Here is a 16,102-nt window from a genome sequence, read left to right on the forward strand (position 1 = left end):
TACAGGGAACGCCTTTTTTTATACTATGGAATTTACAAGTCATTTATTTCTGAGCCGATTGTTTTCTAAGATGCATACAAAATTAGCTTCTTTTTTTTTTCACAAAAAAACCCTACATTTTTGTAGGATGGAACGGACTAGGCTATAGATACTTACTTGTCTGTACTTTATTGTTTTAATGTTTTCGAACTGTAAAGAAAAATCTCACAAATGAACGAGATGCAAACGACAACAAATCGGATCTCGATGATTGCACGAACCGTGCATGAAAAAACAAACTGACCGGAGTTGAAAGCATAACGCAATATGGGACATTGACGATATGCACCCCAAAGTCGTTTCGGTGTGGATGGCATCAGCTGTTGTCATTTGTTTTGTGTCGCAGAAAAATTGTTGGTACGGCATCTTTTTTTTAAAAGCCATAACACATGGTATTCCCATATCTCGCTTAAGCCGACAAGCCAGTTCGGACGAATCGAAACTAAAGTGCCTGCAGTCAACGGTCTCCGGCATTTTCTTCCTGTCCAGTATTTTCACGTTGTTTTAATCAAATTTACACACAGATTATTCACAGCAACATTACTAGGAAATGCGTGAAGACTAAATTTATCGGCTTTTGTATTGCTACAGCCGCCAACAACACGCCGTTTAACCATAATAAACACAAAAGAAGCAATGAATAATGGCGCTGACTATCGAAAGGCGTTCCCTTCGTGACGTCACGGATCAAATCTTACGGAAATTCCCGAAACGAATTCAGCTGGTTCTGTTTTTCAGGGGAATATTTTTAAATGGAAAATATACCGTTATATAATTTTTTTACATTTTTTTTTTTAATTTTCTAATCATATTAACTAATATCTTGATTGATATAGCTCAATACATCATACATCTGGAACAGCACTTTAAACGCGATGGTGTCATAGCCCATACAGGACAGATTTATTCCGTATGGGCTGACGTCATGGAATGGGTCTTTCTTGCATGGCGGCTAGGGGTGGGAGAAAAACGTATTGGTGTGATTTCATCTAGTTTATGAAATTCAGACAAAAAATCACTTCAACCTCAGCTTGGTGAACAGAACTAAATGATCACAAACTTTTAAGTGATTTAATCAAATTTAAGGGCAAAGTCGCACGACAGTTCACAAATTAAGGACAGGGCCGACTGCACATTCGTCTTCCTAATTAAGCCACTATGGAAATAGTTTTTAACCAGCTGACATTAGCTAAAAGTAAATAAAGTACTTTTTGTTCTCTTTAATGGCTGCATTCATAAAATCCTATAGGCCCGTGATATTAGCATGGCGTTTACTTTTTCTTTACGAGTCGAGCTTCCAGAAACAGTGTATTCTCCTTTTAACACCGACCCGAACTCGCCTTGTCCAATCACTGGCCCTGCAATATAAATGAGTAACACTACGAGTAAGCTTAAAGGAATACATGCATTCTCGAAGCACCAACTTCTACCAATAGTTCAAAAAATAAAATACATGGAATATCATAATTAATTTAAAAGCACACCATTAATTATTGATGTTAACTGACAGCAGTTACTGTGTGTCTTCCTGGCTGACTGAACCCAATCAGACTAAAACCAACAACTAGAAGAGTAGACTAAAACCAACAACTGGAAGAGTAGACTGAAACCAACAACTGGAAGAGTAGACTGAAACCAACAACTGGAAGACTAGACTGAAATCAACAACTGGAAGAGAAGATTGAAATCAACAACTTGAAGAGTAGACTGAGATCAACAACTGGAAAAGTAGACTGAAATCAACAACTGGAAGAGAAGACTGAAACAACTGGAAGAATAGATTGGAATCAACAACAGTGACTGGGAGAGTAGACTAAACTCAACACCTCCAAAAGAAAAAAAAGCCCACAACTGGACAAAATAGACGTAAATCAACAACTGAATTGGAAGAGTAGACTAAAGCCAACACCTGGAAAAGAAGACTGAAAACAACATGAGGAAGAGAAGACAAAAATTATCAACCGGATAGTAGACTAATTCAACTGGAAGAGAAAATTGAAACCAACAACTGGACAAGTAGACTAAAACAAGAACTGGATGAATAGATTGAAATCAACATCTAGAAAAGTAGACAAAATCAACAATTCGAAGAGAAGACTAAACTCGACAACTGGAAGAGTAGATTAAAACCAACACCTGGAAGGGTAGAGTAAAATCAACAACTGGAAGAGTAGACGGAATCCAACAACTGGAAGGGTAGAATAAAATTTTAAAAACTACAGAAGATGACTAAAAACCAAAAACAAGAAGACTAGACTAAAATCAACAACTGGAAGAGAAGGCCAAAAATAAACAACTGTACTGGAAGGTTAGCCTAAAGTCAACAACTGCAACAGTAGACTGAAATAACAACTGTAGAGAAGAATGAAAGCAGCAACTGGAAGAGTAGACAAAAAATCAACAACTGAACTGAAAGAGTAGACTAACTAAAATCAACAACTAGAAGAGTAGATGAAAATCAACATCCGAAAGAAAAGACTGAAACCAGTGGAAGAGTAGACTAAAATCAACAACTGGAAGAGAAGACTGAAATCAACACCTGGAAGAGAAGACTAAAGTCAACAACTGGAAGAGAAGACTGAAGTCAACAACTGGAAGAGAAGACTAAAGTCAACAACTGGAAAAGTAGACCAAAATCAACAACTGGAAGAGAAGACTGAAATCAACAACTGGAGGAAAAGACTAAAGTCAACAACTGGAAGAGTAGACTAAAGTCAACATCTCCAGGGGCGTAACTAGATTTTTGAAATGTGTACTCAAGAAAATAGCGATACCACTCAAAATCGTGCCATTCAGTCACTAGTAATTCCAATCTGTAAAACTTATTTTCTTACAAACGCTTGTATTGGTCAAATTCGTACGACGTCATTACGACTGTCATATCTTCATGGAACCCAAGCTTTGAATGACGTTGGGGATTCCCCTAAAGTGGAGCGTTAATACGTAACGTTAAGAATTTAGTGCGATTGTTGAAAAAAAAAAGTGTACTCAAATAGCTAAATTGGGTATAAGCATAAACATTTTGTATTCAAATGAGTACATTGCGTACACGTAGTTACGCCCCTGATCTCGAAGAGAAGACTGAACTCAATTTCTGGAAGAGTAGACTGATATCATGACCTGGAAGAGTAGACTAGAATCAACAACAGGAAGAGCAGACTGAAATAAGAACTGGAAGAGTAGACTAAAACAAATAAACAACTGAATTGGAAGAGTAGCCTAAAATCAACAACTGAAATACATACCTAAAGTAAGATCCTTGCGGCGGATAATGTTGAGGCTTTCGGGTATTTTTGGCTTTTTAGGTCGACCCTGCAAAGAAAACGTTTTCACGCGTTAGTCACGATACTTCATCTTACCTTCCCTCTACACACATATAAGCACACACACACGCACGCACGCACGCACATGCCATTATCTCACATTCATATAAAATACTCTAATTCCGTTCGTTATTTAGCCTTGGACAAAACCCTAATACCTCTTCATGGGCGGAGTCAAATATATTACACCCTACTTGTAACATCGGACTGTCGTTATTGTATTAATGCGTCATGCAGACATTCGTCTGTTACCAACTCTTGAACGTAAATAAAACATGGCTGTCAAACGATTTGGCTGAATGCTGTTATGATATAGCTAATTTTGAATTAGCTTATATTCCAGTGACGTCACTTTGCATCTCATTACAATAACCATAACTGGGTACTAGACGTTTCCGTTTCAAGAATGCTGGAAAAACTCCAATGCAAAACTCTTATTGAATTGGGTTTTTTTTTAATTTGAACATTACTAATGCACCTGAATGTGTTTGAAGAAAATCTTCTGATTAACAAATTGTACATTTTACGAAATATGGATTTTAAGTGAAATTACGATAAGATATGCTACATTTATTGTGTACGAAGCCAAATCAAGGGTGCGAAAAGTGACTTTCGTTTCCGCGTAGTGCTCTTTTCATTAAATACATGACAGTTAGTAGTCCTTACAGTTTGGCATTAATTTTTTTTAATTTTCTTTTTATTATTTGCATTTTCCCCACCATTTTCACAATACACAAGTATTATAGTGCCACACATACGTTTACACATTGCACAAAAAGTAGAATATAAGCCAATACACACTTGAGAGGGTTTTTTTTTATATACTAAGCTTATAGAAAAGGTTAATTTGTTATTGTTAATAATTATTGGTTACTAGTTAAACATGCAGGCAAGATGAATTTCATTGTAGAAGCATAAGAGGAGTTCATGTATTGTTATACCCTCCGTATGGTCTTCTACAACTTATATTATATAGCTTTGTTCCTGCATGTTTAGTTTTATATTTAACACTCAATTTTAATACAGGTACATATATGTAGTACTGATAGAATGGATATATTTTTTTTGTATCCTGATAAAACAGATGTAACACGAGACATTTTCTAGCCGGTCTGCACTCTCCGACCCCCCCCCCCCCCCCCCCCTTTGTACTACCTTTGAGGGTGGTGGTGGTGGTGGTTCCTCTGACTTGTTTGTGGGCATCGGGAATCCTGACCTCGGCGCAGTTTTAGATGGCAACGAGGGTGGCAGTAGATCTGCTTATGAAAGAGGAAAAGGATAGGATTTTAACACCACTCCACACAATCAGTACACGCACTCACCTACATGGCGCGTCCAATCTGTGCATTTTTATTATAACTTTAAACATTTCAAACAGAAAGATAGCATTGACAATTTAAAGGTCAGTCTGTCTTCTCCTAGTGAATTGATTAGACAGTTCAAAAACTGACCAAATTGAAAATTAAATAGTGCAACTCTATGGGCTTATTGCCTTCTTGTTATTATTAAATACAAATCGTTTAATGAATTAGGTTATACCATAAAAGAAAAGTTTGTTATATTTAACGACGCCACTAGAGCACATTGATTTTTAATCTTATCATCGGCTATTGGACGTCAAACATATGGTCATTCTGACACTGTTTTTAGAGGAAACCCACATCGCCACAAAGGCTACTCTTTTTTACAGGCAACAAGGGATATTTTATTTGCGCACCCCACAGGCAGGATAGCACAAACCATGGCTTTTGTTGAACCAGTTATGGATCACTGGTTGGTGCAAGTGGTTTACACCTACCCATTGAGCCTTGCGGAGCACTCACTCAGGGTTTGAAGTCAGTATCTGGATTAAAACTCCCATGCCTCGACTGGGATCCGAACCCATTACCTACCAGCCTGTAGACCAATGGCCTAACCACGACGCCTCCGAGGCCAGTTTTCCCCACCTTAAATGCACATGGTATATTATACATTCATTTTTAATCTCTACTAAAATAGCTGTTTACATATCGGAAACAGGCGTTAACAACAATATTGTGTGATATATTATATCATTCACGTATTATTAATATTGTGTCACGTTTACAAACGATTAACTATGCAGGATTGTTTGTAGTCGGATACATCTGCATTTGTATGCTCATGAGTTGTAAAACTTAAGGCAATAAATAAATTTGTTTACTTGCCATAAACTCTATTGACGGCTGGTGTATCGGACTACATAGGTACGTCAAAATATCCGGGCATATAGCATTTATTGCTTCAAATAACCTACATTTGAATACTAACTATATCAGTTAAAATGAACAACAATTAATATTACAGCAATTGTTTAACAAATCCTTTCCTCTCAAATTTCCATCAATGTACATGTATTATTTAGTCAATTTAATAAAGTCCCGTAATAATACATAACCGCATTCCATTCCACAAATTAAATATATACATAATTAATATATTTATCATTTGGCTATTTGGAGAGCAGAGGTGTGACGTATTATTTTGAGTCACGTGACGGGCATTCCCCGAATAACCGCAGTGTCAAAACGATTCATTCCCAGTCTGGAGCTCGCTGCGGAAAGACGTTTTTCTTTCGCTCGTGTACACTACACGTGTTTTTGTGTGCTCGACTTGGGAATCCTACATTTTGCTTTGTTTTTCAACGAAATGTAGTTTTCTACTGGGATGTATGCGGCCACTGGAACTGATTGAACGCTGGCACGCTTCTCGTTTCTACAGTCTGGACCACCAGGTTGGGTTCTTTTTTTTAGCGAGTTCCTTGCCTCCACGTAATTTCTCCGGCTTACTATGTCGACTAGTTTTTTTCGTGACTCGTATGACGGCCATTCTGCAGAACGCCACTGTTGTTCACGTTTAGTCCGAGCCTGTTCTAGCAGTACTGGAAGATTGACCGCCCCACTCTAAGAAGAAATAGGAAGCGTGGTAAGCTCCTACTACTCTTTTCTAGACTACTTTGTTTTATAATGATACTATCTCGTATCCTCCGGAGTCGGGCCCGTCCGCACCACAATACCAACCCATGACGACTGGACTATACCCTAGTCTGATTCTCTCTCTCGTTCAGACGGATCCGGCTTCTCAAGATCTGTATTTCAGCACAGCACTACACCTTCAACGTCTATTGTCTGTCAATCTAGGGGTTTTCTTGACGGGATGCAACCCATCTTGCCCCTCCAAGCTGTGCACCCTAACGGCCCTAACGAGGCCACTCACGTGGACATATAGATCGGACTTTAAACTTTTAGACCTTCGTTCACAATTTTGTCGAAATTACTTTTTTCTTTTTTTAAATATTATTAAATAGTCCGATCCTCTCTTCTTTCTCTTATTTATTTTTGGACTGTTCTAAAATGCTCCAAATTATATAAATATTCGACCGAGCAGTCAGTTATTTTTATTATTGGCTTGTAACTCTTTTTGTTTTCTTCTCTTTTTTTAAAATCCATTCATTTTTTTCACTAATTGCTATTTTCAAAATTCTGCCCATTTTCAACTCACTATTTAATTTTTGGATGTAAATTTCAAAATTGTCCTCTTAATTTTTTTCTGTCCACGGACTGGCCCCTGGCTACCCAAAGACAGGCCCCGGGACGGACATGCTCGAAACTCTAGTGGTATATGAGCATGCAAAAATTATTCGCGCTCGCACTCAAAACGATTCACTAAGCTCGTGTAGCGAGAACGCTTGACCGTCCTATGCGACGTAGGGTAAATAGAAAAACAACAACAATGAAAATAAGTTATTAAAAAATAATACAAATATGTACTGAATGATGATAAGCTTATACATTAATTTATTTTAGTAACAGAAGCATGTTAAACGTCGACAATCCCGACTAGTTAGGTCTTTGCATAAATTTACCGGCCTCAGTGGCGTCGTGGTTAGGCCATCGGTCTACAGACTGGTAGGTACTTGGTTCGGATCCCAGTCGAGACATGGAATTTTTAATCCAGATACTGACTCCAAACCCTGAGTGAGTGCTCCGCAAGGCCCAATGGGTAGGTGTAAACCACTTGCACCGACCAGTGATCCATAACTGGTTCAACAAAGGCCATGGTTTGTGCTATCCTGCCTGTGGGAAGCGCAAATAAAAGATCCATTGTTGCCTGTCGTAAAAGAGTAGCCTATGTGGCAACAGCGGGTTTCCTCTAAAAAAACAGTGTCAGAATGACCATATGTTTGACGTCCAATAGCTGATGATAAGATAAAAAAAATTAATGTGCTCTAGTGGCGTCGTTAAATAAAACAAACTTTACTATAGATAAATTTATCGTTAGTCGTACGCGAAAAACTCTAAACATCTCGAACGAACACCTTCATTTTCCACCTTGTCAAATTCATTATTATGCAAAATATGCCATAACAGCTGACTTGGGATAGGAATTGTTACATTTTTAAAGAATACGCTGAACTAGACGATGTTTATATACGATGTGACTATATATACGAAGGTCGTGTATATAGCTTCCGCTAACGAGGGCTGGCTATATTCACAGCAAAAATGCATATAGGCAGAAAATAAGCATTTGATTGACCCATATTACCGAATCATCTGGAACAGGAGGAAAAAAAGAAAGAAATGTTTTATTTAACGACGCACTTAACACATTTTATTTACGGTTATATGGCGTCAGACATATGATTAAGGACCACACAGATTTTGAAAGGAAACCCGCTGTCGCCACTACATGGGCTACTCTTCCGATTAGCAGCGAGGGATCTTTTATTTACGCTTCCCACAGGCAGGATAGCACAAACCATGGCCTTTCTTGAACCAGTTATGGATCACTGGTCGGTGCAAGTGGTTTACACCTACCCATTGAGCCTTGCGGAGGGAACAGGTGGAATACATACTAAATACTGTAGGAACAGAGCATTTTCTGAACAGGGGAGGGGGAGGGGGAGTACATGAATTTAGCGGACCCTTTTGTGTACGTTTTCCATAGACATATGAATAGCGTAATATTGCCCGCACAGTACTAGCAAAGTAAATAATAATAAAAAAAATATTAATATTAATAATAACACACAATTATTATTATTATTATTATTATTATTATTATTATTATTAGCCTACTACTACCTTTTTGGGGTGGAAGAGGCGGTGTTTTATCTGGGGAGTTTGGGCTATAAAAATGCAAGATTAACGTGCGTGCACACACGCTCAAACGGCAGGCTGAACTTGTCCCTGCACGTAGAACTGGATTCAACTGGGTTAAGTAATAATTCAATCTAATTAAAATTAGCTCCACTATTACATGTGGATCTAACAGCAGCCCGTTGGAGCTCATGTCCAGCTGTCCTTTCATTCGACCAATCAAAACCTTACTTGTAGAATCATGCCAGATTAGTAATAATTAAGCCAACCTTTGGACGACAAAACATGCGACAGTACACTGTTTGTTTACGCTATGCATTAAACCGAATGACCACTTTGCGAACCAGTCAAAATAATTTAATAATAATAATAATAATAATAATAATAATAAATGGTGAGTTCATGTTCTGAATGTTTATTATTTTATTTCAGCGTATTCGCAATTATTTTCGTTATGAAATTAATAAGATATTTTTTATTATTTGCCATGTATATAGCCGGCCCCCATTTGCCAAGTCTATACACGGCGGTCGTTTATATAAAATTCTACGGTCATCGTATATATGGCCTCGTCACTACGAGTCTGTTTTGCCGTAATTTTTTAACTTATAAACATGAAGAGTTCTAACTTTTAAAAATGAAGCGTGTCATCGAATTCCCTCGATCGTAGTTCAATAAAAATGTTTTGGATCATACAGTAACTAGGTTTGGTATTCCAAATGAATGTAATTTCCATTTATAATCCATATTTAGAGAAATAAGGCCCACTAAATCCGTGATTGAGTGCCTTTAATATGATTTATTTGCCGTTGTTTACATGTAGATAAATACGTTTTTGTTTTTGCCCTCCTATTCAGGTTTGGGAATACGCATGCGTATACTAACTTTACGTCTGTTACAATATTTAGCGCATGGCGTAATTTCTGACAAGGGCTAATAGAGCAAATGTGCAAGTATTTGGCACCTTCCAACATGCGACATTGCATTGCCATAGTTATGTCCTATCGTTTTGACTTTGAATATATATTATATGTAGCATCGACTAACGACAAAAACAGAACTAATTTCTACATCTCTCAGTTATGGTACTGACAATTGCTATTGTGTCACCTGCATTTATGCAATAACTTAGACATTGGTTAATCAGTCCAATTAGTGTGGAACTAAATTACAGCAATGAAGAACACTATGGCTTTTAATTGTTGACGCCAGTTTATCAGCTAAGGACTAAAACCCATGACAATTGGTGATCCGTGACGTACCGTAGCTCGCAGCCGGTGAATGCATGTCGTTGTGCCACCGTAGTGTAACCTTAGTACCACCGTGCCTCGCCGTAGGACCACCGTAGGCCCTTCCTTGGCCATCCGTGGTTCACCGTGTGTGTGTGTGGTACTCTTACCAAATTCAGTCACTTTAATGACCGGAGTACCTCAAGGCTCAATATTAGGACCGTTATTATTTTTAATTTATATTAATGATATTGCAGATAACCTAAACTGTGTAACGAGAAATTTTGCTGACGATACCAACATAATATATTCATCTAATGACATCTCTTCTATTAAAAACAACCTTAACTCAAACTTGTTAAAGCTTCACAAATGGTCCCAAAAATGGATTGTATCTTTCAATCCAGATAAAACAAGCGTTGTACTTTTTACAAAAGCAATCATACAGTTAAAACCTAACTTTTTATTTGGTACCAAAATATTAAACATAACAGAAACTCATAAACATCTAGGGTTATCCTTTTCAGCATATGCCAAGTGGACAACACATATTAATAATATTTGTAAATCGACTTCGGTAAAGATTTCTGTACTTAGGAAATACAAATTTTTATTAAATCGACAAACATTACTGAAATCGTATATAACTTTTATCCGCCCGATATTAGAATATGTATCGGAAGTATGGGATGGGTTAGTGTTCTTTACACGAGGAAGACAATATTGAAAAAGTACAATTAGAAAACGCCAGATTAATTACGGGTTTGCCCAAATTTGCATCTAGAACATCTTTGTATTACGAAACTGGATTAGCAACACTTACATCCAGGCGTAAATTCAAAAAGCTGTGCAAAATGTTTAAAATAATGAAAAGTATGGCTCCTGATTTTGTGACACACAGTTGGACAGAGTCCCTTACATGCTAAGAAATCAGAATGATCTTTCTTTACCCCCTGCTAGAACTAATTTACTTCAATCTTCATTTATCTATTCGACAATAACACTTTGGAACGCTGCATACAAGTCGTGTGCATATAACGTAACTTAGTTGGACGTAAATCTACGAATACATGTAACTATCACCGGAGAAATAAATAAAACAAACCCCTCCAAACATTGAAAACGATGGCTACCGGGTAAATAGCAAATGCGCCAAACGCAATTTCGTTTGTCGTCTGCTAAAAATAGCATCGCGAACGACGAACCATGGCATTTTAGTATTGGTGGGGTTTCCGCATTTTGGCACGAACTTTAGGACATTATTAAATAGGAAAAGATAACTCAGGAGAAATGTGGCCGAGTCGAAAACATCTCTTCGATCACACACAAAGAAAAGTTCAATCTGTGGGCTTTCGCCATCGCGAACTGCTTCAATTATTGGAAATGCTGCCATTTTCCGCAAATAATAGTAAATAACGGCGATCGTGCTTGATTTATTATATGTACACGACGTGTGCAGTGTTACTTGTAACCGGGCCGGAGGCACTCTTATATTTACGTCCAACTTTACGTAACTTACATTTACCTGGTTTAGAGAATAGCTCTTTAGTCGTAGATTATACGTTTACGTGTAAAACTAGACTTATGATGTTTTGTGAATATTGGTACTGCTGTTTCCCCAGAAAGAAAATGTGTTAGGTTTAGGGTTAAGACAATCGTACAGTAATGATAAGAGTAATTAATTTTGTCAAAAAGTTCCATAAAATAATAAAATCTGACCACAAATTTGGGTATGGCGTCATACCCATTTTACCCTCTGGCAGCAAATCCTGCCTGTCAAATTTCTATACAAGCGGGGCGGCACGTAGCCCAGTGGTAAAGCACCCGCTCGGTGCGCTGTCGGTCTGAGATCGATCCCCGTCGGTGAGCCCATTGGGTTATTTCTCGTTCCAGGCAGTGCACCACGAGTGGTATATCAATATATGTGTGGTCCTTAACCATATGTCTGACGCCATATAACCGTAAATAAATTGTGTTGAGTGCGTCGTTAAATAAAACATTTCCTTCCATCCTAGAACAGGCAGACAACGCTGTTTTGAGGTCGGTATTTTTTTTTTCTCTCATAATTCTGGACAAAATATTAATTTGAAGTTTTAAAAGATGAAAAAAAAAAAAAAAAACCTATTGTCAAATATATTATATTAAAAAATTACCGTTGGATATGTTTTATTTATTATGTACGAAGCCAAAACAAGTGTCCGAAAAGTGACTGTCGTCGACCTTGTAGGCCTAAATTGTAAATGATAATAATTAATTTTCTCATGTCTCCAGTGGACAATGTATCGTTTTTTAAAAATAAAATCAATGCTTACAATTATGTGAATGGATTCACGGCCCCGCGTCTATAAACAGCTGTGTTTTTATTTACTTTCGAAACCGTCAATCCCAAATGTTAGTGACGTCATAAGTCCTCCTGACGCTGACGTCATAGTAAATATTCATCTCCGTAAATAACACATCCTGAGCGTTCGGGTCCAGGGCCCATATTTTCGAAGCTATCTTAGCCTACGAAATCGTGAAATCATCGTAAGCTATGACGTCACTATGGCGTGCGCTGTAGTGACGTCACAACCTACGACGGTTTTACGATTTCGTAGCGCTAAGATGGCTTCGAAAATAGGGCCCCAGGGCCCGGTTGTTCGAAACCTGGGTTAGTGCTAACCCTGGATTAAGTGCCTAACCCATAGTTAAATTTAATCACAGACTGAAAAATGCGTTGTTCGAACGTTGGTTAGTGCTAACCATGAGTTAAATATACCCTAACCCTGAGTTAAAGTTAAAGCAGCTCTGACCTGCGGATAAATGTCTAACCAGTGATTAAGAGTGGCGAATTTGATTCCATTTGTATGTTTAGATGCGTTTTAAATGTAAAATTGCGCTGACAAACAGTATCGGCATAAATTACAGTGATGTCAAATTCCCGCAAAAAAATAATGACTGACGTAGAATAGCTGGTTCATTGATTTTATTTTCGGATTGGGAGGGTGGAAGGTGGTCAATATCGGGAAAGACATCGATCTGTATTAACCGTCTCTTATCATTAAATTGATCATTAAAGAACAGTATGAAAGCCTTGTTAAGTTGACAATACTCGATTTGCGTACACAAAACTGGAATAAATAATGATTTTTCAAATATTCCTGTAGGATTGCAGGATAAAAGGTATCAGCTTTATCCTGCTCAGGTCGAATGCATTCGCCATTCTAACCGTCGCAGGATAAAGCCGGTATCTTAAGATAGTAACCAGTTATTCCCATTATATTTATTTAATTATGTCTGTTCCAATAAAGTAATTTAACAGTGCTGTACCACATTATTCAGTGTGACTTGACCAAAAAACAAACAAAAACAAAAAACAACCAAATATGATTTTCATGGGACATTGGCAAGAAAATCCTGGATAAATCCCTGGATAAATATATAACCGGTCTCTGGTCAAATCGAAGTTGCAAAATTGATGCAGCGACGCATTTGTCTTCTCTCTCTCTCTCTCTCTCTCTCTCTCTCTCTCTCTCTCTCTCTCTCTCTCTCTCTCTCTCTCTCTCTCTCTCTCTCTCTCTCTCTCTCTCTCTCTCTCTCTCTCTCTCTCTCTCTCTCTCTCTCTCTCTCTCTCACTCTCTTAAAAGCATAGATTGGACAGAAACGGTGGATATATACTTTTTTTCTTTTTTTCATTTGCTTTGGTTCCTCCTGTTGTGCTGTCAGCATGTGCTTTGCATTACTGTCTATTATAAACTGCCCGAATATTTATAGATTAATGACCATTCTTCGTAACCTAATGTCGAGTGTGATATAGAAGATACTCCCCGAGTGTCTTGTGATATCATAATTTATACATTTATCAACGAGTGCTGATAAATAGTTCGGTACGTATTGTTGTTTCCGGCACCATGATTGTTGGCAATATTCAGGCCCGTAGGAGCCGGGGACGGGGGGGGGGGCTAGCGGGGGTAGAGCCCCCACTTTTTTCGCCATTTTTTTTATTTCGGGACTTTAAATGTCTCAGGTAATAAGCCGAAAACACGCCAGAATCGCTATAAAGGGGGTTAATATTTTTAAATTTTCCTTATGGGGCTTCGCGCTTGCGGCGCTCTTGGTTTCGCACAACACATTTTATACAACCATAAAAATTAGCCTCCCCCCCCCCCCCCCCCCCCACACACACACACACACACACTGAAAATCCGACCTACGCGCCTGATGTTGACAGTGAGATAGGGGAGCACAGCTGTGCAAATAGGGCATACTCCACTGGGCAGGTAAATTTGCGTTATATTCATTACAATATAATTACATTTTTGTTACATTCATTACAACGTAACGTCATCCCATTGGTCCAGATGTAGCAACGGGAGTTTGTTCATTTTCCGATTAACATAAAAATTACGTCATCAGGGAAAGTCATATTTGATGACGTCATTTTATATGGCCAATTTGTCTTAATGAGCGTTATTGTTTTTATTTGTGGACCAAAAATAATTCAAAATAAAGTATGACATTTTAGTGTAATTCTTAGCAAGTATGATTCTAATTTAATTATAAGTAGTGTCTGTTATTTCGTTTACGTTCATCTGGGTATGAAAAAAAGAGAAGAAAAATCATCTGCAAACTTTATACATTTACAATTCAAACTTGCGGATGATTGTTTTTGTTCATACCCCTATGAACGTAAAAGAAATAACAGACAATCCCATTGGTCCAGACGTTGCAACGGGAGTTGTTCATTTTCCGATGAACATAAAAATTACGTCGTCAGGGAACGTCATATCTGATCACGTCATTTTATATGGGCAAGTTGTCTTATTGAGCGTTATTGTTTGTGGACCAAAAATAGAGGATAATAAACGAGTTACCAGTTATTATCAAATTTATGTCCCGAGTGAAATAATTTTGACTTTTCACGAGCTTCAGTGAGTGACAAATGAAAATTATATTACGAGGGACATACATTTGCTAATAACTGGTACCGAGTTTATTATTGTATTTACTACCACAGCTATTTTTTCTCTAAAAGCCTTTATTTTCGACTAAACCACTGTTCTGAAAAGTGATACAACTTTGTAATTTAATCACGTTCATAGATAATTTAAAAAACAAAAGTTTTCTTTATTCTGCTACAAAATCTATAAGGAATTGCATTAACACGACATTTTGTTGTAAATTTAACACCAAAAACAAAGAACCGTAAATGCAAACGCTTTAAGCTACATGACGTCATTTTGTGTTTTTGCCAAAATCGTGATGACGTCATATTTAGTACCGACAAGGTCATTGGTTTGTAAGCGTCAAATCATCCAATAGTATTATTTGTTAGACCAATGCAGAATATTTCTCACTGAGAAAATAAGGAAAATATTTTTCCTGCTATGAGGGACCGCTGGGGTAATAATTCAAAATAAAGTATGACATTTTAGTGTAATTCTTAGCAAGTATGATTCTAATTTAATTACTGTATAAGTACTGTCTTCTGCAAACTTATGTGAGAACGGCTTCGCCGATTCACAGTTTTTACGGATCATTTTTTGTTGTTGTTCATAACCCGTTGAACGTAAAAGAAATAACAGACAATACAAATGTGTGTTCAAATCATAACAAATTGAAGACAACAAGCAGAATACATAAATTATTTTATTGATTAACATAACATGAAACAAGGGTCTAATTTACAGTCTTATTGTTTTAGACAGATCGGAATGATGCAATGCAGGAATAATAATCCGATTTATCTTGCTACCTACACCCATTACAACAGGTGTTGTTCACTGTTTATTAAGCCTTCAAAGAGGCGCGATTAGTTATTTTCTGTGGTGTCCTACTTAGTGAGGAACTGCCGTCATTGTTTCAAAGGTGACCGCTGGCAGACAAAGGTATGATCGCCTTCCGGTGTAGACAGCAGAGCTAAGAACGCGCGCCGCTGTAGACAGCTAATTACTACATGGTCCATTCGTTTGTTTTTGGATTTGCATCAGGTGTCCGGAATAGAAGGCATCCGGTGTAAACAGAGGGGTTTTGTTTCCCTTATAAATTAACGGTACCTGAACGGGACTTTAAAAGTGTGCCGTTTTACACAAAATGCCGGTTCAGACAGATGCCACACACACACACACACACACACACACACATGCGCGCGCTCACACACACAAAGTTTGTATTTAAGTATGAAATACTGGCCCTATATTTTTTTTATCGTTTAGGGCTTGGTATATTGGGATGGGGGAATAACCCACATACACAATATATATATATATATATATATATATATATATATATATATTATATGTGTGTGTGTGTGTGTGTGTGTGTATTTATAGATATACATGTGTATGTATGCTTTTATAAAATTGAATAGTTTTTTTAAAAAGGTGTGATGGGGTGGTTGTGGGGGCGTGTT

At 37.6% G+C, this 16,102-nt stretch overlaps 1 protein-coding gene across 7 annotated transcripts in view; it reads right to left on the reverse strand.

The window, feature by feature from the left end:
* LOC121373196 (tyrosine-protein kinase HTK16-like) overlaps window positions 1-12,170 on the reverse strand; it is a 32,719-nt gene extending 20,549 nt beyond the window's left edge. For 3 of the 7 annotated variants that reach the window (XM_041499707.1, XM_041499666.1, XM_041499683.1), the window contains exons 1-4: window positions 12,024-12,168; window positions 4,518-4,618; window positions 3,285-3,351; window positions 1,315-1,397 (exon numbers count right to left, since the gene is read on the reverse strand). In XM_041499707.1, coding sequence (XP_041355641.1) covers window positions 1,315-1,397; window positions 3,285-3,351; window positions 4,518-4,565 — 198 coding nt within the window. In that variant the 5' untranslated portion in view covers window positions 4,566-4,618; window positions 12,024-12,168. Of the gene's footprint in view, window positions 1-1,314; window positions 1,398-3,284; window positions 3,352-4,517; window positions 4,622-12,023 lie in introns of all 7 variants that reach the window. The other 4 variants (XM_041499699.1, XM_041499656.1, XM_041499691.1 and 1 more) reach the window with 3 other exon arrangements.
* Window positions 12,171-16,102: the final 3,932 nt, after the last annotated feature.

This window comes from Gigantopelta aegis, chromosome 1 (genome assembly GCF_016097555.1).
Source record: "Gigantopelta aegis isolate Gae_Host chromosome 1, Gae_host_genome, whole genome shotgun sequence".
NCBI classification, from domain to species: domain Eukaryota; kingdom Metazoa; phylum Mollusca; class Gastropoda; order Neomphalida; family Peltospiridae; genus Gigantopelta; species Gigantopelta aegis.